Source organism: Dama dama, chromosome 28 (assembly GCF_033118175.1).
Source record: "Dama dama isolate Ldn47 chromosome 28, ASM3311817v1, whole genome shotgun sequence".
Lineage (NCBI taxonomy): Eukaryota > Metazoa > Chordata > Mammalia > Artiodactyla > Cervidae > Dama > Dama dama.
Genome location: NC_083708.1, coordinates 15,750,768 through 15,776,450, shown reverse-complemented (window position 1 = coordinate 15,776,450; position 25,683 = coordinate 15,750,768). Strand labels below are relative to the sequence as shown.

Genomic DNA, 25,683 nt, shown 5'->3' with positions numbered 1-25,683 from the left:
TTGAAAGAGAAAGTGATTCTACACAATATACAGCTTTATAGACTGTCAGAATATATATGAGATGTTGATATACGTAAGATGTATTTTGATTCTTCTAAAAATCACACTGAATTCAAATTATTACTGCTTGAAATATGGTTTTACTGTTACCAACTTTTAATTTATATTACCTCAAAGAAAAATACACCTGCTAGAAAGCATATTCAGCATCCTAAGAAGTACATAAATCAAATTCACTTAAATGCCGCCCTCCCCCCCATCTTTGGAAGTATTAAGATAGTAAAGTGAAGGTTCACTTTCAACGACTGATTATTTAGACTTGTTATAAAGACAATCATGTGAACAACAGGGTAAGGCAGTGGCAAAATTGACTTTGATTTTTAAAAAAACATTAATTTGAACACTTTCAATTAGCTCTGCAAGTTCAGAATTGAAAAGTTAAAAGGTTATTGATTCGTATCCAGGTGATAATGGACCAGATCCTGCTGGGAAGTTCTATTCCTTGGTGGCTCAGCTTTTACACCCTGGTTTTCCATCCCTGTGCTATGGTGGCAGGGGCCTGGGGGCCACACGCTTCCTCACTTCTCTTCCCTTCCCCAGGCACAGTGGGTCTCAGTCAGGGGGCAGCACCACCCTCAGGGGCCCTTTCAAAGTGTCCCTTCTGTCACAAGGACAGGAAGGGTTCCCCGACTGAGCATGAACTGGAGGGGTCCCTGGTAAGAGCGACAGGACCGACAAGAAGAGACAGTCCCATCCGAACACCAGCTGTATCCCCACTGAAAAACGCCAATTTACAGGAACTCTGGGTTTGTTTGTTTTTTTTTAACCTTTTTCTATGTTAGTGTGGCAAGAGGGTAGAGTGACATTTCTTGTACAGAAACTTTACATGGAAAGAACAGGCTACTCTATATAACAGGTTCTGGTCCAAGTGATGAAAATATGATTTTGATGTGACACTTATCTCCCCAAATTACACTGCACTAACCTACTCAAAATTTCTGACATCTCTTTCGCCATTTGCTCCCTATAAGAAAAATAATAATACAAGTTATATAAGACAACTATATAAAAGTATAATGAAAATTTCAATAATATTATTGCTTTAGTAACCATACACTATTATTTTACTTTGCATAAGTTGGTAATACACTTTTTGATATATAGCCATAAAATACAACAAAATTTTTGTTTAAATCCAGTTAAAGTTATTTGAACTTCATTTTTGCAGTAGAAACTTTTGGATAAAGTCTCATGAGAGCCATGCTTCTGTGATATTTTTATGTACAGAATATAATCAGCATGTTCTAAAAGCATACAGGGAACGTGGTGGAATTCAGAATCTGTACAAGGATTTTGGCACTGGGGTTGCTTGGTAAATATTAATTAGGGCATAATGGTGGTACACCAAATGATCTATTTTATGGTGTCAGAGTTTAAATAAGAGTCTGATGTGCTCAAAACTCTAAAATTCTAAATCAAAGCATGTCTAAAAAAATTCAAATGCATCAAGCACTTGTTAAATTAAAGATCAGAAGTGTTCTGACCTTCCAAGGATAAACATTTCCCAAAGGCAAAAACTTACTTTTTTTATTAACCATAAGACTGTAACTTTTCTCAAAATCTGCTTAATTCTGTGTAATAGAATGTTCATGTAATCATGTTCATCAGCTTCATTAGTATTTTATTTTCCTGTTTTGCTCTCTTCCTTCATAATCAATCATTCTCTCATTCATTCTATTCATCAGACTCTGGTAACCTCAAAAATCTTATAAATCAGCAAAAATCAAGAGAAAAGAAGATGGCCATGTTTGCTTCAGGGCTCAGAGCTGGGCCCTGATCAGAAAGAAGATCTCATGACATTTAACTGACTGAAACAAATTTCCTACATCAATTTGCATTGGTAGCTGTTGCATTCATGGTGATTCTATGTTTATGTGAAACATCTGAGTACCTACTATTATTTTCCTATAGTTGAGAGTCAGCACTTTCATATTAAAATAAATAAAATATAATATAAATAAAATATAATAAAATAATTATAGACTACTGTCTTTTTATTTCTCTTTTATGTGTATTATTTAGAGAAAACTATTAAAGTAGGTTGCATCATTTATGAAACATTTGTTATTGGTACTGGGATCTGATAGAGTTAAGAACCTACACTATAAAGGGTACAGCTAGAGAAATAAAAGCTGTTAAACAAACTTCCAAATTTTATATATATAGCACGTATATAAAAATATATGTAAGTAGTATATTTTATGCATATAATGTATATGTATATCCCAAAATGTTACTTAGATTCTCTCTGTGGGGAGATTTTCGTAACAAAAAGATACACAAGCACCACAATTAGCATTACATATATATAAAACTTCAAATTATGAGCTGTCTTAGGTGTTAGCAGAATAAACTATTATACATACTAAAAGACAGCCATCTGCCATGACTCAAATACTTTAAATATTTTGTTTATTCTTATTTCTATCTCTACATCTACTTCTATAAAGACATCACTAAGGGCAATTAAAAATACATAAAATGGGTGTTAAAGTTTAAACAAAGTTAGCAAACACAAAGAAAGAAACCAAATCATAAACTACTGTGACTGAACACCAAAAAGGAGCATTAAACATTTTTCCTGGGCAAAATAATAATGATGATGATAGCAATAATGACGTAAAATTTACTTCAATGAGGAAAATATTTCTCCTAAAAAGTATCCACAACCTATTAAAAAAGAGAAAAAAAAGGTTACATGATTAAGTCAACTTTAAAAGGGAAATGACATACGGTGTCATTGTGCGTCTTGTTCCATTAATTCTGTGAAAAGAATACATATATTTTAGTCAATACCATAACCAATCCTGAACTGTGAAAATCTGGATTGTGCCGAATTTGTGTTTCAGTGACTGTGAAAATTGATTTTCAAAACTCCATTATCTCTATTTAACCTATGTATGAGAACACTCAGAATTTTAATGTTTTTAAATCTTCATTACAAATGATTAGAAAAGAATAAACTAAAGGCATTCCGTGAAAATTAAAGAGTGAATATATTACGTCTAGATTTTAAAAAATTACTCATGTGGGGTTTGTGTTTGGTTTTAGTAGAATCTAGAAGTGATAATATTAGATAATGTGAAATCATTACTTTGCATCAAGGATCATTAGTGTTATTAAGTGAGATCATAATTTGAAATACATTATATACGTAGAAAACAATTCTTACTTAGAAGTTACTGGATGGAAATCCAAGCTGGAAAAGTAACTTGAAATTGTTTACTGCAGCAGAATCTATCTACATATATATTTTTAAATATATCACAGACCCCAAGAACATTTTCATGCCATATATTGAGAACAAAGTTACTTAGGTTCTTACTCATAAACATGTTAGAAAGAGTTCAGTGCTAACTAAGGTAACATAAACACTCAGAAACAGTTGTAGCCCATGGAGTGAGATAAAATAATCAAACGTGGGAAAATATATAGAGAACATCATCCACAATGCAGTGTTAATGCTTGCAGTACAGCGTATAGAACAACCAGGCGGTTCAGAAGTGAAGGGGTTCACAGGGAACTGAGGGTCAGGAAAAGCTTCCTGGAAGACAGCTGGCAGAAAGGACCTGAAGGAACAGTCCAAGGAGGAGACATCACCCCTACAGCTATCCCACAGGAGAACTAAAACTCTTCCGCCCTTCAAGTCATAACGACTCGCGTATCTCCTAATTACTTCGTAGTGATCCCATCACCCAGCTAATGCTGTTTAATTTAAATCATAGGCAGCTCATCCCTTATGCTAAAGTTCCTAAATGGTCCACTCTCTCTGAGACCACTCACTCTGGATGAACTGCATCTTTCTGAGGATGGGAAGGAGTTCACATATGAGCTAGTATCTTATTCATAGTACACGGAATGACACTGGATAGAGCTAAATATTCAAATGCTTAAACACAGAGTTAACCCATAAACACCAACAAGGGCTCCATTAACGAGTTTTTCACTAAAGAGCTTCAGCCTTAACAATGTCAGCTCTGCCGAGTGAGGAACTTCCTCACACACATCATGGCCAGCCTTGGCTCACTGGGAGCCCGGCCTAGCCCACTAGCTGGTTATCCACAAAGGCTCCAGACACATCACCAAGAGGCAGGTGGAAGGAACTGAGTAGCAGCTGGGCTGAACCTGCAGTTAAAAAGCCAGTGTCAAGCAAAAGCACTTTAACTACAGTAAGAATGCTAGTAATTAAGAGCCCAAAGTGAAGTGAAGTGAAGTCGCTCAGTCGTGTCCAACTCTTTGCGACCCCATGGACTGTAGCCCACCAGGCTCCTCTGTCCATGGGATTCTCCAGGCAAGAATACTGGAGTGGGTTGCCATGCCCTTCTCCAGGGGATCTTCCCAAACCAGGGATCAAACCCAGGTCTCCCGCGTTGCAGGCAGATGCTTTAACCTCTCAGCCACCAGGGCAGCCCAAGAGCCCAAAGGGTGGCTCCAAACCAATGAGCTCAACAATTATTGTAACACACAGGCCTATTCAGTTTATTTAAATATGACTTTCATATACAATTCAAGCTCCAGAGCTCCCCAATATAATCACTCACTACAAAATGTGTGAAGGCAACTTAACATACCCTTTTCCTTACCCGTCTCTGTTTTCAGCTAAATAAAGTCTAACTGCCACGTTCCAACGCGGACCAAATTTTCTACCTTTCACAAGGAAATAGCAACATCTAGTGGTCGTGTTTTGATCGTTTTGTCATAGACAGCACTCGGACATTCTGAAAAGTATGGTTACACACAGGCCCCCAATATATATACCACATAGGTACTTATGCATAAAGGAATTCCACAAACAAGTTTTGTTTTTACAAATAAATAATAATAACTAATGTTTGTACATTCTATATTTTTAAAAATGAATCTGTTTATAGTTAAACCTTCCTGCAACTTTTAGCAAGAACTTCCATATTCTTCTGTTCGGTAGGAAGTTAGACATGAGCTGCAAGGGGAAGCCTGGCTGAAAAGGATGCAATCTCATTTCTAAACTCCATCTCAGACACACCTAGGAGAGCTCAGAGATGCTACAAGATACCACAGAGACTCTGCAACTCCTGCACATGCACTCTACTAACACAGTGGATACAAAAGACCACAGAGGCTTCTCCAAGTAACCTTTGGCCATGAGGAGCCCAGGAAGGGCTGATGAATATTCTATATCCAATCTAATTATAATAGACTGAATTATAGGAAGACATAAACAACACAGTCTGTTGTTATATAACTTGAAATTATCAATCAGCCTTGAGGGTAGACCTATTTGCATTCCCTTTCATTGATTGGTGGTGGGTACAAGCCCTACTTTGAACCGGGCATAACAAAAAGGAGGAGACCGGAAGAATAAAACAGGAAGCCAAGAGGGGTGGATAGGAAGGATGAGGAGGACTCCTTTGGGAGTGTCTGACTAATAAAAGATCTGTCTGCTTGAGCTGAAATGAGCTGTAACTTGTCTGTTTTACACTTTTTAGTCCATTGCTCCAAATTTTTGTTGTGAGGAGACAAGAACCGAGGAAGAGACATAAACTGACCTGACACCTCCACACTCCATACTATTTAGAGATAATTCAGACCTGAGGAGCAAAGTTATTTCCATGTGATTAAGCTGCCTTCTTGGAAAGGTAAATCTTATTTATTCTAAATCACAGTGGGGAAAGGTATGTGTATGTGTAAAATTTCTCAGGCGTTAGGGTATACGATACATTTGAAAAATTTGCAATACATTCCAGCCTCAAATATATTAAACTGGGCTATAACATATTCACCATTTTTATGCCAGTATTTCATGTCAGATATTTAAAAACTGTCTACCCTTTATACAATATTCTTTGATAGTTTCAGAGTAAACCAAGATGCTTCCTTTAAGTACTTATGAACTGAAACAGCAGTTTTAATTTTCAACACAGCTTGATGAAAGCAACAGTTTCATTCACTTAAGTGTAAAAGTAAATAGAAATAATTTTTAAGCGGCAAATATACCAGGACCTAGGCAACATGACTTTCCCCCTACTCCCCTTTCCGTGCAAGGAGAGGCAAGGCGGCAGGTGAGTGAGTAAAGCAGCAGCGCCTTTCCCCAGGCCGGCATCGCCCCGCCCTCCCGAGTGCCCCGCCCCGCCCACCTGTGTGCCCCTCCCCCCCGTGCCCCGCCCCGCCCCCGCCCCGCCCACCTGTGTGCCCCTCCCACCTGTGCCCCGCCCCGCCCCGCCCCCGCCCCGCGTGCGGTACCTGCGCAGCGCCGCCGGGTCGGCCTGCGCCTCCTCGCTGATGAGCTCCGCCTCGCTCCGGGCGATGCGCAGCGCCAGCTCTCGGTCCCGGCGCTCCTGCTCCAGAACCGCCTGCTGCTGGGACTCCTCCTCCCGCTGCCGGGCCAGCTGCGCCTCCACCTCTGCCTGCCGGCACAGAAGGCCGTGACTCCGGGCCTCTCTGCCTGTTTACCTCCTCATCCCCCTCACTGTGCACACTTACTCCAAACACGTTTCTCTTTTCATTTTTTTTTTAAGACTAAGAAATACATACTCTTTAACCAGAAATCTCCCATCTTGTCCACTTCTATATTATGATTAATGTTTCCTCATGTCCCAAACCAAGAGTCCGCCGTTCTATCACTAGAATATGAGTTTCTCCCAAACATCACATTAGTAGCCTAGGTGTGACCTAAATACCAACACCTACACTGCAGATTTCAGGAACTTAAAGTCTTGGTTGTGCTCAGGATAAATCAGAAAGTCAAGACAGACAGACACTCAAAATAGGATTAGTTATTCTCAGACATGGATTTAAAAAAAAAAAAGATGGTGGAGGTAGGCAGAATATCTTAATCCTAACCTATTAATATTAGCATCTACAAAGTTATAAAATAACATTTTAAAATATTAGATAATTATGTTGTGACTGAATGCTGATCTTTTTCCCTCTTTATAATAACAAACTAATACTTACTACATAAGGCACTGTTCTAAATGCTTTAATAAGTATTACTTCATTTAATGCTCACAATTATTATTTATCTCCATTCCAGAAAGAAAACTGTGGCCCACAGTCACTAACTGTAACTCCTGCAATATCACAATTTCTGTTAGTGAGAGGCTGGATTTGAACTCACTTCCCTAGCTCCAAAGTCCCTTCCCATAACCACTTCTGAAACTGCCTGTGCTCTCTAGGATAAATCAATGACAATTTATCTAGTAAATGAAGATCTTCTGTTTTATAGTTTTGTAGATTGTATTTAGTAAGAATTCAGTCTGACTGCCTAGAGAGTACAGACCTGAATACGTTTTTCATCATCTTCCCTTTTCTTTCTTTCTTCTTCTTCTTGTTTTCTCTTTGCTTCCATCTCAAGTTTCCTAAAAAAAAAAGAAAACAAAAATTAGAAAACTATTCAAAAACTTAACAGAAAATAAGAAACTCTTCAGAAGAAAGTTTAACTATTAATAAATAAATGTTACAAAATGGGAAGTCAAATTAACCCCCTGGCTATTACATTATTAACTTATTTTTTGAAAAAAAAAATTTAACTTTGAGAGCAGCTCTTTAGAAACAAAAGAAATATAATTATACTCCACAACTGTTAACATCTCTGGATTAACTTGGTTACTAAGCCTACTTGTAAGGTCTTGATCACACTGCCTCTCCAATTAGACAACTCAAATTCTTTCTGTCTGCCCTACTATGGCAATCTTCCAAAATGTTACCAGTTTTAAAACTGCAGAGAAGTACCTTCCTCCTAGATCATAAAATAATGTGAAAGTCATAGTTTCAAAAGGAAGTTAAGAAATCCTCAGGTGTGAGTTTAACCAAAATTCAAATTATACTTAAAATCATTTTATGCTATTGAAAAGTAAGCTTACTTTCTCCATTTTCAAACTTCTTTTAAAATTATAATTTAAATATAAGAACATCACTTTTACAGATGAGAATATTCATTAACCACCATCAACACTTCAGCATTCACTATGGCGTCAGTTTCTAATCCAAGGCAACAACATAAATGCCTTACATCCTTCTTTCCTCCTCCTCCTTTCTTCGACGTTGTTCATCTTCTTCACGTCTTTTTCTTTCTTTTTCCATTTCTTCTTGAATGCGCCTCAGTCTTTCTGCTTCTTCTTCCTGCTGCTTTTTTTTCTGTAATGCGCTGAGAAGGACCTCTGAGCTTTTAACTAGAGCATCATATTCTTTCTGTATTTGTTCCCTTGTCATCATCGTGGACTTAAAGAAACAATACAATGGACGTGCACTTAAAAAGTTATCTCTTCTGTTGTACAACAATTTGAACACACTAAACACCAATGAACTGTACATTTAAAAAATGGCTAATTTTTTAAGGTGGTAAGTTTAATGGTATGTGTTTTACCACAATTAAAAAAAAAAACAACATGCACATACACAGCAAAACTGAAAAAGCTGGTAAGCAGTAGGCCCATTATCTTTTTATATTGCTTAACTATTATATAATATTAAAAAATTTAAGTTATCTCTATGAACAAAATTTGAGTCTACTTCCTATCAATCAAGTAATCAAATATCTTAAGAGTGTACTTTAAACAATACTGTAGTTAAAGTTTATTTTTTAAGAAATGATTAATTTTGCCAGAGTTTACTACTCTTTAATATTAATGATCAAATAATACCTCAGGAATATTTAAGAAATTATCATTATACCCAAAATTGTTAGATGATTTTCTTAAATGTGGTTGGGTTGATTTTAATTGATTAATACCGCATAAACAGCAGTGGCTCTAGACAGATCTATAAAATCAGCTAAGGCTATCCAAAGCATTTTCGGTTTTCTCTTGACTTCTTTCTCCATTCTTACTCCAGGATTTAGCATTATCTGTAGAAAATATCTAAAAGCCTCACTTTAAGATACTATATCTCACATAACTGAACTGAATTATGAAAGTCAATGAGAAAAACATTGAGGCCCTAAAATATAACAGAAAAAGATATGAATAGACAGAATATAATCAACAAACAACCTCAAAAAATAAATTTTCAATCCCACTAGTAATCAAACAAAAATCAAAACCAAAAGGGCCTCTTTTTTTCTCTTATAAAATATGGGAGAAAATTAATTGTTATTTCATAAAAGTTAAGTAATTTATGATATAGCCTATATGAAGATAATGTAATAATAGGAATGAGGCAATAACATGATGTTAGGAATCTGAAATAAAATGTACCTTATAAGAACGATGCAAAAATATGTGCATATAAAATAAGATTGAGAAGAATATGTAACAGTATATAGCTGAATGTGTTAGTGGGAGGGGTAAAAATGTGGGGGTGATTTTCTCCAAATTTTCGATAATATTACATTATTTTTAAAATTTAAAAATTAGTTTCCAAAAATAGAAAAACATGAAACAAAAGAAAATAATTTGCATTAATTTTCTCTCAGTAAGGATTTTGCAAAAGCTTACCAACAGAGTATAATATTTTAGTTAATATTTTGGAAAAGTCTTTCCTAGCAACAAATGAATTGCACAAAAATTGTCTTCTTTTTAATTTTTTTGCTATGGAAAATTTCAAACACAGAGTGGAGAAAATAATATGAGTATCACTTATCACTGAGACTCAACACATGTAATAGTCTGTATTTTTTTTTAAAAAAGGACATTTTTCTATAAAATTTCAATATAGTAACAAAAATATTAAACTGTCTTTAAAAGTCAAAAGTCATTTGGGTTAAAACTACATACCTTAATTTTGGCCATTAAAGCATCAATAGAAATTTCAAGGTCCTTGACCTGTTTATTCATCTCTGGTTTTCCATCTTTCAATGCACTTACTACTTCATTAAATTTATCAAGTCGTTTTTTCAGTGTGCCCACCTTAACCAGGCCATCAATGCTGCAAAGATAATACTTAATCAGTTTAATTCTACCACTGAATCATACAAATAGATTTTTCATTTTAATTAAATGCTAAAAATATAACTAAACAGAATACTTCTGCTTTCATGTTATGCGATATTCTTTTTTTAGGTCTCTTGTTGAAGGTAAAAGAAATCATCAAATATGGATGTGAACGACATTAATATCTGTCAGTAAGATTTAAGACTTCTATACTTACACTGAAAAATTTGAGAATTCAAATTACAGAAAAACTTAAAAGGAGTAATTGCTTCAAAAATATGTTATAGATGAACAGTTATTCAGACCTCCATATTTAAAATTTCTAAATTAATAATAAAAGAATCAAATAAGAAATAAAGGCTAAATTTACAGTGACACAATATAATCCCTACAGATAATCTTGAAAATTATGGTCAAAACATTAACGAGATGTTTTTGAAAACAATGTTAACTTGACATTTACTAATAAACTCAAGTCATTAAAATAATCAGAATAAAACAGCTCCTTTCAATCTTTTATACTGTTTACATTTTTCTAATCTAAACCTTATGTCCCTTACTCATGGTAGAAAGTGAAGAAGAACTAAAGAGCCTCTTGATGAAAGTGAAAGAGGAGAGTGAAAAAGTTGGCTTAAAACTCAACCTTCAGAGAACTAAGATCATGGCATCTGGTCCCATCACTTCATGGGAAATAGATGGGGAAACAGTGGCTGACTTTATTTTTTGGGGCTCCAAAATCACTCAGATGGTGACTGCAGCCATGAAATTAAAAGATGCTTACTCCTTGGAAGGAAAGTTATGACCAACCTAGACAGCATATTAAAAAGCAGAGACATTACTTTGTCAACAAAGGTCCATCTAGTCAAGGCCATGATTTTTCCAGTAGTCATGTATGGATGTGAGAGTTGGACTATGAAGAAAGCTGAGCGCCGAGAAATGATGCTTTTGAACTGTGATGTTAGAGAAGACTCTTGAGAGTCCCTTGGACTGCCAGGAGATCCAACCAGTCCATCCCAAAGGAGATCAGTCCTGGGTGTTCATTGGAAGGACTGATGTTGAAGCTGAAACTCCAACACTTTTGCCACATAATGTGAAGAGCTGAGTCATCTGAAAAGACCCTGATGCTGGGAAAGATTGAGGTGAGGGCAGGAGGAGAAGGGATGACAGAGGATGAGATGGTTGGATGGCATCACTGACTCGATGGACATGAGTTTGGGTAAACTTTGGGAGTTGGTGATGGACAGGGATGCCTGGCGTACTGTGGTTCATGGGGTTGCAAAGATTCAGACACAACTGAGCGACTGAACTGAACTGAACTGAATCTAAGCTACTTCAGATCCTTTTACAGAATGAGGCAAGTAATGAATGAATGAAGAAATTAATTAATTAATATCCAATAAGTAACAGACTAACACATCTTTTTACAAAGAACACGAGAAAAAAGAAAACTCTGAGTATGCAAACTGCTCTTTACTTTGACCTTCTAGCCATTTTATATTAGGATAAACAGGTATCTTGGATTCTTTAAACTCTATTCATCTTACCGAGGTTTGTGTCTCCTTCTGCAAAGCCACATTCGAACAGTTTTCTGCATTTTAATGCAGGCTTCAGCTCGGTATTTTATTTTGTTTTTCACTATGTGTAAGAAGAAAATATAATGATAGAAAATTATTTAGCTTAAATTAAACATACAGTATTTCTAAAAACCACTCATTTCCACAAAGCAATTCTCAAGGAACATAAAAATCTCGATGAACATATTATACCAGACATCAAAGTTGGCACAACATTTCTTTAGTTCCTTAAACTTCTTAAAACAAAAAGTATATCAACTATATGGCCAAGTGTACAGTTTAAATATGCTATTTCCTTGTTACGCTACATTAATGTGCCCCAAACTGTCCTAGGCAATATTGGCTTAGGAAATGTTAACGCGTGTGCCTTTTTGCTTTTTCATTAGGTGCACTTTTTTTCATTGCTGCATGTGAGCTTTCTCTAGCTGCAGCGAGCTGGGGCTGTTCTTCACTGTAGTGGCTTCTCAACAGGATAGGGGAGCACAGGATCCAGGTGCATGGGCTTCAGGAGTTGCAACAGACTCCGGAGTGCAGACTCAGTAGTTGTGGCACACAGGCTGAGCTGCTCCGAGCATCTGGGATCTTCCCGGACCAGGGATTGAACCCCTGTCCCCTGCATTGGCAGGCAGATTCTTAACCACATACCACCACGGAAGTCCAACAGGTGTGTCTTGAAAAAAAGGATTCACCTGTCAAATGAACTCGGGAAAAGCTATCTGCTACGCCTCCTTCTGAAGATTCACAATGAACATACCGTGTGGCCTCTAAGGATCCCACCACAAAGGACTCTACTTAACTTCATCACTCAGAACATCCTAGACTAATCTGACCTGGAGACATTCCCCATCAACATCCTGCAACGATTCTGTCTACTTACTGACTTGACCACTGCACAATATAGTCCACAAACAAACAGTATAGTAGAAATAATGTTAATAAAATATGTTTTCCATCATAATACAATGTTTAAAGCTGAAAGCATTTAACTATAGTGAAAAGTATGCTCATATTGCAGTTAGAAAGTGATGGGGAAAGAGCTTCTGTTATCTTTATTATAGTTTTGTTTTTATTTATGTTACAATTGACTAACAAGACCTCATGGTTGCATGCTGCTTGCATGCTTCCTTCTCATTAGGTGAAAGGGATTTTTTTTTAAATTAGTAAGCAGAAATGTACTGAATCCTTTTCCTGTGCCTCTAGCACTGTTCCAGGTAAGGTGGAGAGTTGGGTGGGGCTTTAAAATTTTAGTCAAGTTACTGAAATACTCCCTATGACTAAAGGTTTTGCATAGACCACCACCATCAGGCAACCCACAATTATTCTGTCCCTCATCCTTGTTTTACATCAGAGACAAGTAGTTGTTATAACATTCTAAGACTTTAGACTTTGCCCTGTATTAAAGAAAAGTCATAATCACTAAAGTTGGAGACCCTGGGAAGCCAGGAAAACCAGCGTGGGAGCCGCTGAAGTCACTGTGCAGGCTGGGGAGAGGGGCTCCACGAAGACAGTGGCAATAAGGAGCCAAGATGTGCAGTGTTTGGAGGGGGATCAACCGAGTTTGGTGACTGGCATGATTTCAAGGACAAGGCAGAAGAGACAACACAACTGTGAAATCTTCAGTGTGTATTCTGGTGACGCCATGTGGGTGCAAAGAAAAGCTCTGGTTAAAGTCCCAGAGACTGGGGTACCAGAAGGGGAGAGGGGAGCAAGGGGGAGAGACTAGGGGAGAGAGGGAAGGAATCAGGATGGTGAGACAGAGATTTCAGAACAAGATGAAATTAACTCTAATACATGTGATTAAAGAAGCTAAGTATCACACACTCAAGAAACCGAGGAAGTCCACAAGTACTCATTTATCACATACTACATGTAAGGTGTTACGTGAGGAACCAGGGATACACTGTGAGTAAGTGACGCAGTCCCTGGGGCGTAGCTCTCACCACTGAGACACATTAATAACATTCCACACACCAACTCGTTTCCAACACAATTCCCGTGCTGAGAGTGGAAGAAAACACCTACGTTTGATGACGGACAGCGAGCACCACTGGACCTTCTTCCAGCGACTGCAGATCAGCCAGTGGTGGACCCTCTTGACCAGCTCTGCCAAGTGGTCAGGGTCAGACTTCATAATCTGATCAAACTCTGCAAACTGGGAAATCAAACAATTGACTAATGATACCAAAAGACAGATGTGCTTAAACACACAGGGAGATACAAAATAACCAGAACACAAAATCTAGTTTTCTCTAAGTGATCACAAGCCCATTACACAGACATGTCTTAGTGGAGTTTCTCAGCAAACCCAGACACACGTGACTGAATTTTGCTGCCTTTCTCCTCCTTCCTCCAGGACTCATTTTGTAGAGGTTATGGGGAGGGTGAGTTACTCACTGCTAGTTAGTAGACTCAGTAATAAACGTAGGAAAAAAATCTTAAATGACCATTATAGATGATGGGCAAAAAGGTTTTATGGAGAGAAGAATGAAAAAAAGTCTAATATATCTCTGAACTGGCTCATCCATATTCCCAGATAACTGTTTATAAGTGAAGGTCAGCTCTATAAAATTGGGTACCACCAAAACTACTGTGTCTCTCCCAATCCCATCCTTCTTTTGGTCAGAAAGAAGAAACTGCTACTAAGAGACAGACAACACAAGCGAAACATCTATTAGGTTATTAAATCACAAAATGCATTATTTCCACAATTTACCACCAAATTGCATATTGATTTCTATCCTTTACCAAATATCCCACTACAATATATTGAGGATGTCACACACCTATCAAAATAACAGCTTCTTATAATGAAAATTAAAGGCAACAGAGATTAAAGATCTTTGAAGATCTGCCCTGTGCCTGCACTGTGTCCTTCTGACTGATTAATTTTTCTGGAGGCAGACAAAACCAAGTGCTTTCTCTGTCAAGCTATAAATCCCTAAAATAGTTATTATAGATCTGAAATAAGAAATGCTGAGTTTCTGATAAATATGTATGATTACAGCTAAGTCAACTATGAATACTTATATATTCATTTTCTCTTAACTTGCTTCCATTTATGATAACAGATGATACAGGTTTTCTGCAGTAAAAATATTCATAGGAAAGGGCATACGTTGGTAACGCATTACACAGATTTCATCTCATGCCTCAAAATGTGAAATCAGATTTATTTATCTGATTAATTTAGCCTTCAAGGCACTAGAGATATTTATGAATGATTTTGCTAAGTCAAACAAGTATAGTTGTCTATTACATAATAACAATTGTTTAAAATTATGAGAAAGCAATATTCAATCAATATTAAAGAAGTCAAGAGTGGTGAAAATACTAGGAACAGACTGTGAATGGCATGTAACTATTTCTGCATCATATGTATTTAGTCATGAAATATTCCATAGCTCAATTTTGTATCATAGTACAAGACCAGTGCAAGAATCTGTAAATACTGAAACTATGGGTAGCCTAAGAAAACCGTATTAGTACAAAAGCACGCATACAGCCATCCCTTCTATGACTTGACAGAAGTCAGCAGAGACTCCAGTCCAATCTTTTATATGCTATACATCTATCATGCTCTAACAGATCCCATCCTCACAATGAACATTCAAAAGTACTGTGAAACTTTTAATTACTGAAGCCCGAATCAATGTTTTAGAAAAGCTTTCAACTTGTTTAAAATAGAAGTATTCCTGGTTAACCCTTATTTTAAGTAAAAAATTCAACTAAACAATCCTCTGATTCCAATACTTCCAAAGCTAGAGGAAAAGAAACAAAAACAAAAACTCTATAGAGTGCTATACATTGAAACTTCTCACCAGTGGGAAAATTTTGTGTATGTGTGTCCCATATATATGCATGCTCTAAGCGATTATCTAATTAAAGAATAATATAAATCACTAAACACTTAAAAATATTCACTGACTCCAACTGTCCATGCTAATTATGTTACAGTCTAAAATAAAAATGCATTTACCTTGCCAGGTCTAAAAAATACTTTAGTTAACCCAAACTTGTAGTCAACTTCATTTAAGCCCAAAGCTTTAAAAAGAGCCTGGAAAATAAAAGTTAAATGCCAATTAGGAATTAATAAGAAAGAGTTTATAGCTAATAAATCTCAATTTATCTAGTATTTGTACCTTACAAAATAGTCTTGGATCTAATCTTGCAAGTTTATCTGGCATATACTTTTTATACATGTTGTAGAGTTCATGAAATGAAGCTCGTGATGGGAAACCGCCTTGCATCAAGTCCAAGACAGACACCATACCTAGATTCATAAACAAACACAAGTTTTACTGCCAATCACCGTACAGAAGTCCAAAGATAATTTGCAAATGATTAAAGAATTTTACAAATTAAAAAGGGTAATTTACAGAAATAATCCACAATGAAATATTACATAGAAAAATCATACTTACATCATGCTTATGTTCCCAACTTATCCACCACCTAAAAACTACTGCAACCAAATTTCATCTCAGACTAGCTTTTTTAAATATATTCAATGTTGATAATATTTAGTGCTAAGACTGTGGGGGAAATTACTTTTTAATACACTATTTATGGAAATAAAAGATGCTTCAGGATTTTGAGAGTAGTGCTACAGAATCTGTCAAATTTAAACACATGCATATTTTCTGTTTTAGTGATGACACAGATTTCTCCAACAGAAATAAATGAAGATATCTGCAAGTGATGTTCATTGTGTCCCTGTGTGTAAGGCATGATATAAGAAATAAAATAAATTGCAAGAAAGTGAAAATAAAGTAAAATTAGCCTAACTAAATTTTCTAGAGATAAACTACTGGTCTCTTGAAAATTCAAATGTAGTTTATATCTATTTTTTTTGCTGGAAACCTTTGTGTCACAGTATACAAGGCAAAGACCTGCATTCGGTTTTCCAAGTTCTGAAGTTACTTCTGGAGTAAGATTAAGAGTCTCCAAGACGAAGACTGGTTCTCACCAGCACTTAAAGCAAATGGAGAAGACAGAAGACTATCTCACTCTAAAGACCCCCATTCCACTCACCTCTCAAAGGAGCTAGTCTACTGGGGTAAAGAGTCTGTAGGATGACTATTGACATTCAGTCTAACTTTAGTAAACGACTGATTCGAGCCTTGAGTCAGTGTGAGCTTTTCATGGCAGGAAAAGCATAAGAAAAGGCTCAACTATTGATAATACCAGGACTTCTGTTTATAAAAAGACCTGGATTTCAGTCTACAGGACTATTTAAAGAGATGAAGAAAATAAGGTAATTCAATAAAAAGTATTAGGACAAATGGCTAGACATAAGGTAAACAAAAATAACATCAGATTCATACCTCCTTATAACCAAAATAAATTTCTGCTGGTCAAAAATTTAAATTAGCAAAATAAAATTATCAAGTATTCTTAAACGGGTAGGTTTTTATTTTAAAATAATCTCACTGGAAAGATAGTCTCTCTAGGCAATCAGACTGAATTTTAATCTGACTTACAAAGGTGTAAAACCCCAATAATACTTAGGGATGATGACAGTGTAGGAAAACACACACGTACATTCTTAGTGGGAGAGTAAACCAGTGTGACAGTTTCAGATGGCAATTTGGAAAAATTATTTATGTTATTAATATTAAATGCTAATAACAGATAGTTATCCCTTTGACTATTTTTCACTTCTATCAATCTATCCTACAACTTGTCACATATGTGGGCAAAGATACACATACAGAAGGTCTATAAATTCACTGGGTCATTGCTGGTAATACAAAACACAGAAATAACTTAAATACTAATCAAATTATACTACAATCTTATGAAAGAATATGATATATTAATTAGAAATAATAAGGCAGAGCTTTAGCAAGTATAAAAAATATGTTCAAGGCACAGAGTTAAATGGTCACCTTTTTGAAGTGAGACTTCTTTTTACTTATATTATTCTGTACCATTTCATTTTTGTTACAGTGAACATATGTAACTATTATAATTTTCAATATAATTATATAGTATATGTAATACATAATTTATATATACTACTATAATATATAACAAGCTATATATTATAATAAAACAAAGTTTAATACTAAATTAAATATAATATTAAATTTAATTTAATGGAACACACAAAGGCAGTTGTTCTTATGGAAAGAAATTTCCAGAACTAGACTGAGCTTCTGGCTCTGTTTGCAGAAATAAAGTAAGGTTTGATTGGTACTGTCAGAATTGTTGCCCATGTACATCAAATAAACAAGTACCCTTAGAAGCATGAGCATCCCAACCTCTGAGCCCCTTGGCTTGCCCTACCGCTGCAGACAATGTAGGAAGTGGCTCACAGAAGCTCTTTAAGAATTTCATGGAGCTTAACAAATTACCAAGTCTATGGTTACTTTCTCCACACTTGAAGCTAATTTACTCTAAAGATATTCTGAGGCTTAAAAATGTAAAAATCACCAAACCAAGTACCCTTCCTTCTAGAGATTCCCACGCCCTGCTTCTCCGCAGGGGAGTCTGGGGAAGCGCCTCCTGGTGCAGTCCCGGCTGGCCATCCTTGGAGCCCTCTCTGCTGCCATCCAGGGAGCAGGCCCCCAAGTTAAAACAAGACCTGCCTTCTCTTACTTTCCCTTGCTCTCCCTGGGGTTGGCAGATCAGAAGACAGTCCCTTTAGTAAAAGTGTCCTAAATTAATTATTCTCCTTAAGTTGGAAAAAAAAATAGAAATGGAAAGGCAAAGAATTCCAATCTTAGATGTCTTTATTTTAGAAAGCGTCACAAATATTTTTACTTCTGCCAGTTACTGGTAATTTTTTTTTTTTTTTTTGCTTTTTCTCATTACCTAGTCATACAACTACCAATTCTAAGCCATTTTACTGTGATTAGTACTATATTAAAAAAAAATCAAACTATTATGAATTGGTGGCATCTATTAAACTGCTCACGTAGCTTGTTAAAATGAACTGCTTACTGAAAGAGGAATCCCAGCCAAAGCATTAGTGGGCCACATTCTGCTAACCTAATAGTGCATAAAGCTAAATCTAAACACACTTGACTTGCCAGGACACTGGATGCTCAGTAGGAGGTAAATGATATTATATTAGGCTAACTAAATCCTAAAGAGAAATTTAAATAAGGAAAATAACTAGACTCCAAGCAAAAATGATCTGAAGAAAATATTACAAAAATACAACTATACATATGTAGGAATAAAACAGACTTCATTTATTTAACTTTCTGGTGGTGGTGGCATAGTCACTAAATTGTGTCCAACTCTTGCGACCCCATGGGCTATAACCCATCAGGTTCCTCTGTCTATGCGATTTCACAGGCAAGAATACTAGAGTGGGTTGCCATATTTAACTTTCTAGTATTTGTTAAAATCAGTCAAGAATAAATCTTTATTTCCTAGCCTGTGTATTTCGTTGAACAGATATTTACTAAGTCTAGTATATGCTTTGTATCGCCAGGAAGCAGGAACGTGCATACAAGTCAGGACGGTTTCTGCCCTCAAGAGTTTACAGATTAGAGAAAGGAGAAATTAAATAAAATCTGTGACTCTGAAATGAAGGTGCTGGGCACCCTTTGCTCGGGCCCCCTTCCTTGTTGGGGGCATCAAGAAAGGATTTCACAAGGAAATGACAACAAGCTCAGATGTGAACAATGAAGACAAAGGGTAGATGAGAGTTTATCAAACAGAGGAAGCAGCAGATGCAGAGGCCCTGGGACTGGAGTGAATACAGGGCATTTAAGAAACTAAAACAAAGCCCAGAGTGACTGTGAGAGCAGAGACGAGAGTGAGAAAACAGAGAAGAACGGGCACATGGGCCAGATCACATGGGGCCTCACAAGCTGCGAGAAGTCTGCTCTTTACCCCAACCAGAGTCAGCAGCACGCAGCATGTTACGCAATAGAAAGGCACGCTCAGGTTTGAGCTGTGAGGCAGTAATTCTGGACGTATGCGAAGAACAGACCAAGCAGATACAAAGAGGATGGTTAAGAAAGGTCAGCAAAAAGTCAGGTGAAAGATGGTGACAGCTTGAATTAGGGAGTCCCAAGGCTCACTGCTTAAAATGTTTCCACCACAGGCAAGCAGTGGTAATTATGTGGCCTGATGAGATTCTGAGTTAATGCTATGGTAGTGACCATTTTGCAATATGTAAGTGTATCAAATCAACACACTGCACAACTTGAACTTATACAATGTTATATGTCAATTACATCTCAGCAAATCTGAAGGAGTAAAAGACACACTCCTTAGGTCACATGGAAAGAGGCTTGGGGAGACCTAGACTGAGAACATGCCTAGGCCGTCCAGTGTGGCAGCTTCTGGACACGTGCTCTGTAGTTGCACCAGCCACACGTGACTTGTTGTGTCCGACTCATGGACTCCAGCATGCCAGGTCTCCCTGTCCCTCATCATCTCCTGAAGTTTGCCCAAGTTCATGTCCATTGTATCAGTGATGCTATCCAGCCATCTCATCCTGACGCCCTCTTCTCCCTCCGCCCTCAATCTTTCCCAGTATCAGGGACTTTTCAGTGAGTCGACTCTTTGCATCAGGTGACCAAAATACTGGGGCGTCAGCTTCAGCGTCAATCCTTCCAGCAGGTACTCAGGGTTGACTTCTCTTAAGATTGACTGGTTTGATCCCCTTGCTGTACAAGAGACTCTCAGGAGTCTTCTCCAGCTCCAGAGTTCGAAGGCATCAGTTCCTTGGTGTTCTGCCTTCTTTACAGTCCAGCTCTCACAACCGTATGTGACCACTGGGAAGACCACAGCCTTGACAATACGGACCTTAGTTAGCAAAGTAACATCTCTGCTTTTCAATACACTGTCTACGTTTGTCGCGTGTGACTATTTACATTTAACTTTTTTTAATTAAGCACAATTACTAGTCACATTTCAAGGGCTCAACAGCCACAAGTATCTAGTGGCTGCCATACTGCACAACACGGGTACAGATTATTTCCACCCCCACAGAAAGCTGTATCAAACAGCACTGATAGAAGTGGGAAGAAGAACAGGTCCAACAAGGGACACCCAGGTGGAAGAAGACGACCCTGCATGGGAGGCAGGAACGGCCAAGCAGTCAAAGGAGAAGCAGGGACACACGCTGTTTTAACAGCCAAGGAAAGGCGATGTTACAGCGACACAGTGGAGCCTGATGCTGCTGCAGTCCACTGAGATGAGGTCTGCGAAGAATCGCCCAATTCAGGATCAGGAGAGTCACCAGAGATCCTGCCCAGAATCATCCTGGTGGGAGCTGATTTCTCCTGGGCTCAAGAGTCAGTGGAAGGCAGGAAACTGAGAAAGCAAGAAGAGGATATTCTTGGAGAGAAAAGCAAAACCTGGAGAACAGAAAGTAAGGCCAGAGATGGGGAGGGAGCTGGAAATGTTGGTGAGAGGGAAAGAAGATGAGGTTCGGGGGGAGAGGCCGTCTTGAAGCTTCAGTACAGGTCGTCAGTACTCAAGGTTCCTGAGAAGGCAGGGAGGGATGAATCCAAAACACTACAGTCTCAATGAGGAAGAGAGGCACTTTCTGCTTTCCATCAGGAGGGAACGTATGCAGGTAAAGATATTTGGCAGCACACAGGTAAGGCATTCAGCTTTTGAGTAAAAAGAGGTGAGGCTGCCTGTTGGCAGAGGCTCAGAGACCTGAGGAGAGCAGGGTGACTCAGACTGGTCTCTGGGGAGAAACAAAACCTGCCGGCCAGGGAAACTCGGTGGGTGGGTCTGAGAGCCCTTTGAAGGTTAGTGTTCATGAGTTTACAACAGTGTCAATCTGCCTTGCCCACCTTCTCCATGCAGATGAGGAGAAAACGATTCATCGACAGCTAAGGTTTTAGGAGAGGGGTCACGGGTAGACACAGCTGAGTGCTGAAGAATTGATGCTTTTGAACTGTGGTGTTGGAGAAGACTCTTGAGAGTTCCTTGGACTGCAAGGATCCAATCAGTCCATCCTAAAGGAAATCAGTCCTGAATATTCATTGGAAGGACTGATGCTGAAGCTGAAACTCCAATCCTTTGGCCACCTGATTCAAAGAACTGACTCACTGGAAAAGACCCTGATGCTGGGAAAGATTGAAGGCAGGAGGAGAAGGGGACGACAGAGGATGAGATGGTTGGATGGCATCACCAACTCGATGGACATGAGCTTCAGTAAACTCTGGGAGCTGGTGATGGACAGGAAGGCCTGACGTGCTGCAGTCCATGGGGTCGCAGAGAGTCAGACACGACTAAGCGACTGAACTAAACTGAACTGAAGCTTATATAATTGGAGGAGGGCTCTTTAAGAAATAACTACAAAATTATAAATTACAAAGAATATAATATCAGGTACAGGGTTCTGAAAGAAGCCTATATAAACAAGGCACTCTGAAGCTAAAGCGACCTCAGCTTTCTAATAAATCTGCTGCTAAGAGGAGCAAGAAATGGAGTCAGGTTGGCAAGAGGGTTTCAGGAAGTGTCCCAGGCCTGAATCTGTAGGGGGAAAGGCCTGTGCCCTGGGAGAGGCAGGGGCGGTATGAGAAGGACAGAGGATGGGCACAGGATAAAGAAAACAGTCCCGGGCCCCTGACCTGCGTGACTGGGTCAGGTTTTGGTGTCCCTGCTTCTCACTCTACTGTTTGTTAAAAAAAAAAAAAAAGGAAAGAAAACGGCACAATTCCCTTGGCTCCTGTGGAACTTTTCTGCACTTGGTTAAACCATCACTCTCCACCCCTCACCTGGCCATGTCTGTCCTTTCTCAACGGCACTGTGTTGCTTGTTTGTTTTTTAAAAAGTAGCAGAGTGAGAAGCAAGGACGCCAAAACCCAACCCAGCTACATGGAGAATGAACCGCTGTGGGACTGAAAAGGCCATGGCAAGAAAGCCACAGAAAGCACCCACAGAGGGAGATCTGGGCTCACAGCTACAGGGGTTTTTTGGTTTTCTGAGTTATTTTTAATTTATTTTTTAATTGGAGGAAAACTGCTTCACAATGTTCTGTCGGTTTCTGTCATACAATAATGCAAATCAGCCATAATTATACATACATCCCCTTCGGACATGAAACAACAGACTGGTTCAAAATTGAGAAACGAGTACGTCAAGACTGTATACTGTCACCCTGCTTGTTTAATTTACATGCAGAGTACATCATTCGAAATGCCAGGCCAGATGAAGCTCAAGCTGGAAGCAAGACTGCCGGGAGAAATATCAATAACCTCAGATATGCAGATGACACCACCCTAATGGCAGAAAGTGAAGAGGAACTAAAAACCCTCTTGATGAAAGTAAAAGAGGAGAGTGAAAAAGTTGGCTTAAAGCTCAACATTCAGAAAACTAAGATCATTGCATCTGGCCCCATCACTTCATGGCAAATAAATGGGGTGAAAATGGAAATAGTGACAAAGTTTATTTTCTTGGACTGCAAAATCACTGCAGATGGTGACTGCAGCCATGAAATTAAAAGATGCTTGCTCCTTGGAAGAAAACCTATGACAAAACTAGACAGCATATTAAAAAGCAGAAATCAGTTTGCTGACAAAGGTCCGTATAATCAAAGCAATGGTTTTTCCAGCAGTCATGTACAGATGTGAGAGCTGGATCATAAAGAAGGTTGAGCACTGAAGAACTGATGCTTTCAAATTGTGGTGCTGGAGAAAACTCTTGAGAGTCCCTTGGACAGCAAGGTGATCAAACCAGTTCATTCTAAAGGATATCAACCCTGAATATTCATTAGAAGGACTGATGCTGTAGTTCCAATACTTTGGCCACCTGTTGTGAAGAGCCAACTCATTAGAAAAGACCCTGATGCTGGGAAAGACTGAAGGCAAGAAAAGAAGAGGGTAACAGAGGATGAAATGGCTGGATGGCATCACCAACTCAATGGACATGAGTTTGAGCAAACTCCAGGAGATGGTTAAGAACAGGGAAGCCTGGTGTGCTGCAGTCCATGGGGTGACAAAAAGTCGGGTACGACTGAGCCAGTGAACAACCACCCCTCCCCTCCCTCTTGAGCCTCCCACTGCTCTGGGTCATCACAGAGTGCCAGGCTGGCTCCCTGTGTTAAACAGCAACTAGCAACTTCGTACTAGCTATCTACTTCACACATGATGGTGTATATATGTGAATGCTCCTTTCTCCCTTCATCTCAATTTCTCCTTTCCCTACTGTGTCCACAAGCCTGTTCTATCTGTGTCTCCATTCCTTCCCTGCAAATAGGTTCACTAATACTACTTTTCTAGATTCCATATCGATGTGTTAACACATGATATTTGTTTTTCTCTTTCTGACTTACTCCACTCTGTATAAACAGGTTCTAGGTTCATCCAACTCACTAGAACTGACTCAAATGCATTCTTTTTTTTTTTATGGCTGCATTATATACCATTGTATATATGCACCACATCTTCTTTATCCATTCATCTGTCAGTAGACATCTAGATTGCTTCCATGTCCTAGCTACCGTAAATAGTACTGCAATGAACACTGGTGGGGGGCGGGGAGGTGGCCAGGGGGGTGGAATTCTCAGGTGGCACAGTGGTAAAGAACTCACTTGCTAATGCAAGAGACATGTGTTCAATCCCTGGGTCAGGAAGACCCCCTGGAGTAGAAAATGGCAACCCACTCCAGTATTCTTGCCAGGAAAATTCCAGGGACAGAGGAGCCTGGTGGGCTACCATCCATGGGGTTGCAAAGACTCTGACCCAGCTGAGCTTGCACACACAACTACTATGAACACTGGGGTACAAATACTTCTTCAATTATGGTTCCTCAGGGTAGATTCCCTGTAGTGGGACTGCTGGGTCACATGGCAGTTTTATTCCTAATTTTTAAAAGAATCTCCAAAAAAAAAAAAATAAAAGAATCTCCATACTGTTCTCCACAGTTGAAAAGCTTTTATAAATTACACTTCAGTGAGGTAAAAGATTACTGTGAAATAATACTATACACCAATATTGTTCAAATAATTTGTCCATCTTTCTTCTTATAAAGAAAGGAATATAAAAGTCTTATTGTGCTTAAATATAATCAGGATAGTTGTTAAATTATTTGAATACACTGGATATATTAAATTGTATTTGAACTAAGTAAGACTCTTGATACACTCCAACATAGATTATAAAATAGAGAAATACCCGAACACTGAAGTTGAGACAAAATTTGAGCTCCTTCAAAGTCATGGCTTGTCATCTTTAAATTAGGCTTGATACAGCGAATAAAGCTTGCTCCCTAGGAGAATAAAGGTACTTTAAAACATAATACATGCAGCATTCTTATTTTTCTAAGAATATCAGCAACTTTCAGAGCATATTTTCATTAAGTTATGAACCTCTCTTAAAATAATCACTAAGGAACTTAAAACAATTAGCATACTTTTATAATGTAAAGCATTTATACCGTAATAATAGAAAATAGAAAATAATAGAAAAATACTGTTTTATATTTGAGTGCCAAAAATTGTATTATTGTAAAAAGAGAAGTCTTTCATAATAAAATATTTCAATATATTTAAACAATATATTTCATAGGATGACATACATGTGATTATACTCCACATGTAAACGTATTTATGTGCTACGCTGCTGTGATAAGAAACTGTCCTATGACAAGATGAGCAAATAAAATTATGCCTCTTAAAATTTAGGCCAAAGTGTTAAAAAAAACAAAAGCCAACTTTTCTCATCATTCTATTTTAGAAACATACAGTAGGTCTCTAAGCTGCACTACTATACATCTTAAAGTTTTGTTAAATGATATGTATTTTAAAAAGCTTAAAGGCAAAAAAATAAAAAAATAAAAAAAAATAAAAAGCTTAAAGGCATTCATTTAGAATCAGTTATCAGATTATGCTGAATGAGGCAGAGAGAACACTGCAATGTACACAGTGAAACTGTTGGGAACTGAAGCTAATACACTGAACATCAAGTAACAGCTTCTCTTCCAAGTAGTCACACCTTGCAAACAGTTATATCAACAATGATGCTCACTGCAAATGCTTTTATATACTTTTTAGAAAAGCTTTTAAAAAAAAATCACAACTATAACCTAACCATTTTATAGTAGCATCATACTTGGGTGATAAAAATAAAACACCTCATCAGATATGGTTTTCAAAGAAGTTTTGTCCTTAAGAGATAAATATTTGCAAACAATGAAGATATTTAAGACGATTTCTTAATGGTTTCAAAACCAAGTCTAACAATAAATTAAGCAATAATAGCACAGAGAATAAATATTTG

General features: G+C 37.8%; 1 protein-coding gene across 6 annotated transcripts in view; it reads right to left on the bottom strand.

Annotated features, from left to right (window-relative positions):
• Positions 1 to 25,683, bottom strand: part of MYO6 (myosin VI) — a 157,662-nt gene that overhangs the window by 13,456 nt on the left and 118,523 nt on the right. For 2 of the 6 annotated variants that reach the window (XM_061131768.1, XM_061131769.1), the window contains exons 20-32: positions 24,580 to 24,673; positions 15,622 to 15,752; positions 15,459 to 15,536; positions 13,505 to 13,634; positions 11,453 to 11,543; positions 9,753 to 9,903; positions 8,051 to 8,259; positions 7,319 to 7,397; positions 6,280 to 6,443; positions 5,586 to 5,627; positions 3,233 to 3,259; positions 2,794 to 2,823; positions 986 to 1,024 (exon numbers count right to left, since the gene is read on the bottom strand). In XM_061131768.1, the coding sequence (XP_060987751.1) occupies positions 986 to 1,024; positions 2,794 to 2,823; positions 3,233 to 3,259; positions 5,586 to 5,627; positions 6,280 to 6,443; positions 7,319 to 7,397; positions 8,051 to 8,259; positions 9,753 to 9,903; positions 11,453 to 11,543; positions 13,505 to 13,634; positions 15,459 to 15,536; positions 15,622 to 15,752; positions 24,580 to 24,673 (1,265 nt within the window). The remainder of the gene's footprint in view (positions 1 to 985; positions 1,025 to 2,793; positions 2,824 to 3,232; positions 3,260 to 5,585; positions 5,628 to 6,279; positions 6,444 to 7,318; positions 7,398 to 8,050; positions 8,260 to 9,752; positions 9,904 to 11,452; positions 11,544 to 13,504; positions 13,635 to 15,458; positions 15,537 to 15,621; positions 15,753 to 24,579; positions 24,674 to 25,683) is intronic. The other 4 variants (XM_061131771.1, XM_061131772.1, XM_061131773.1 and 1 more) reach the window with 4 other exon arrangements.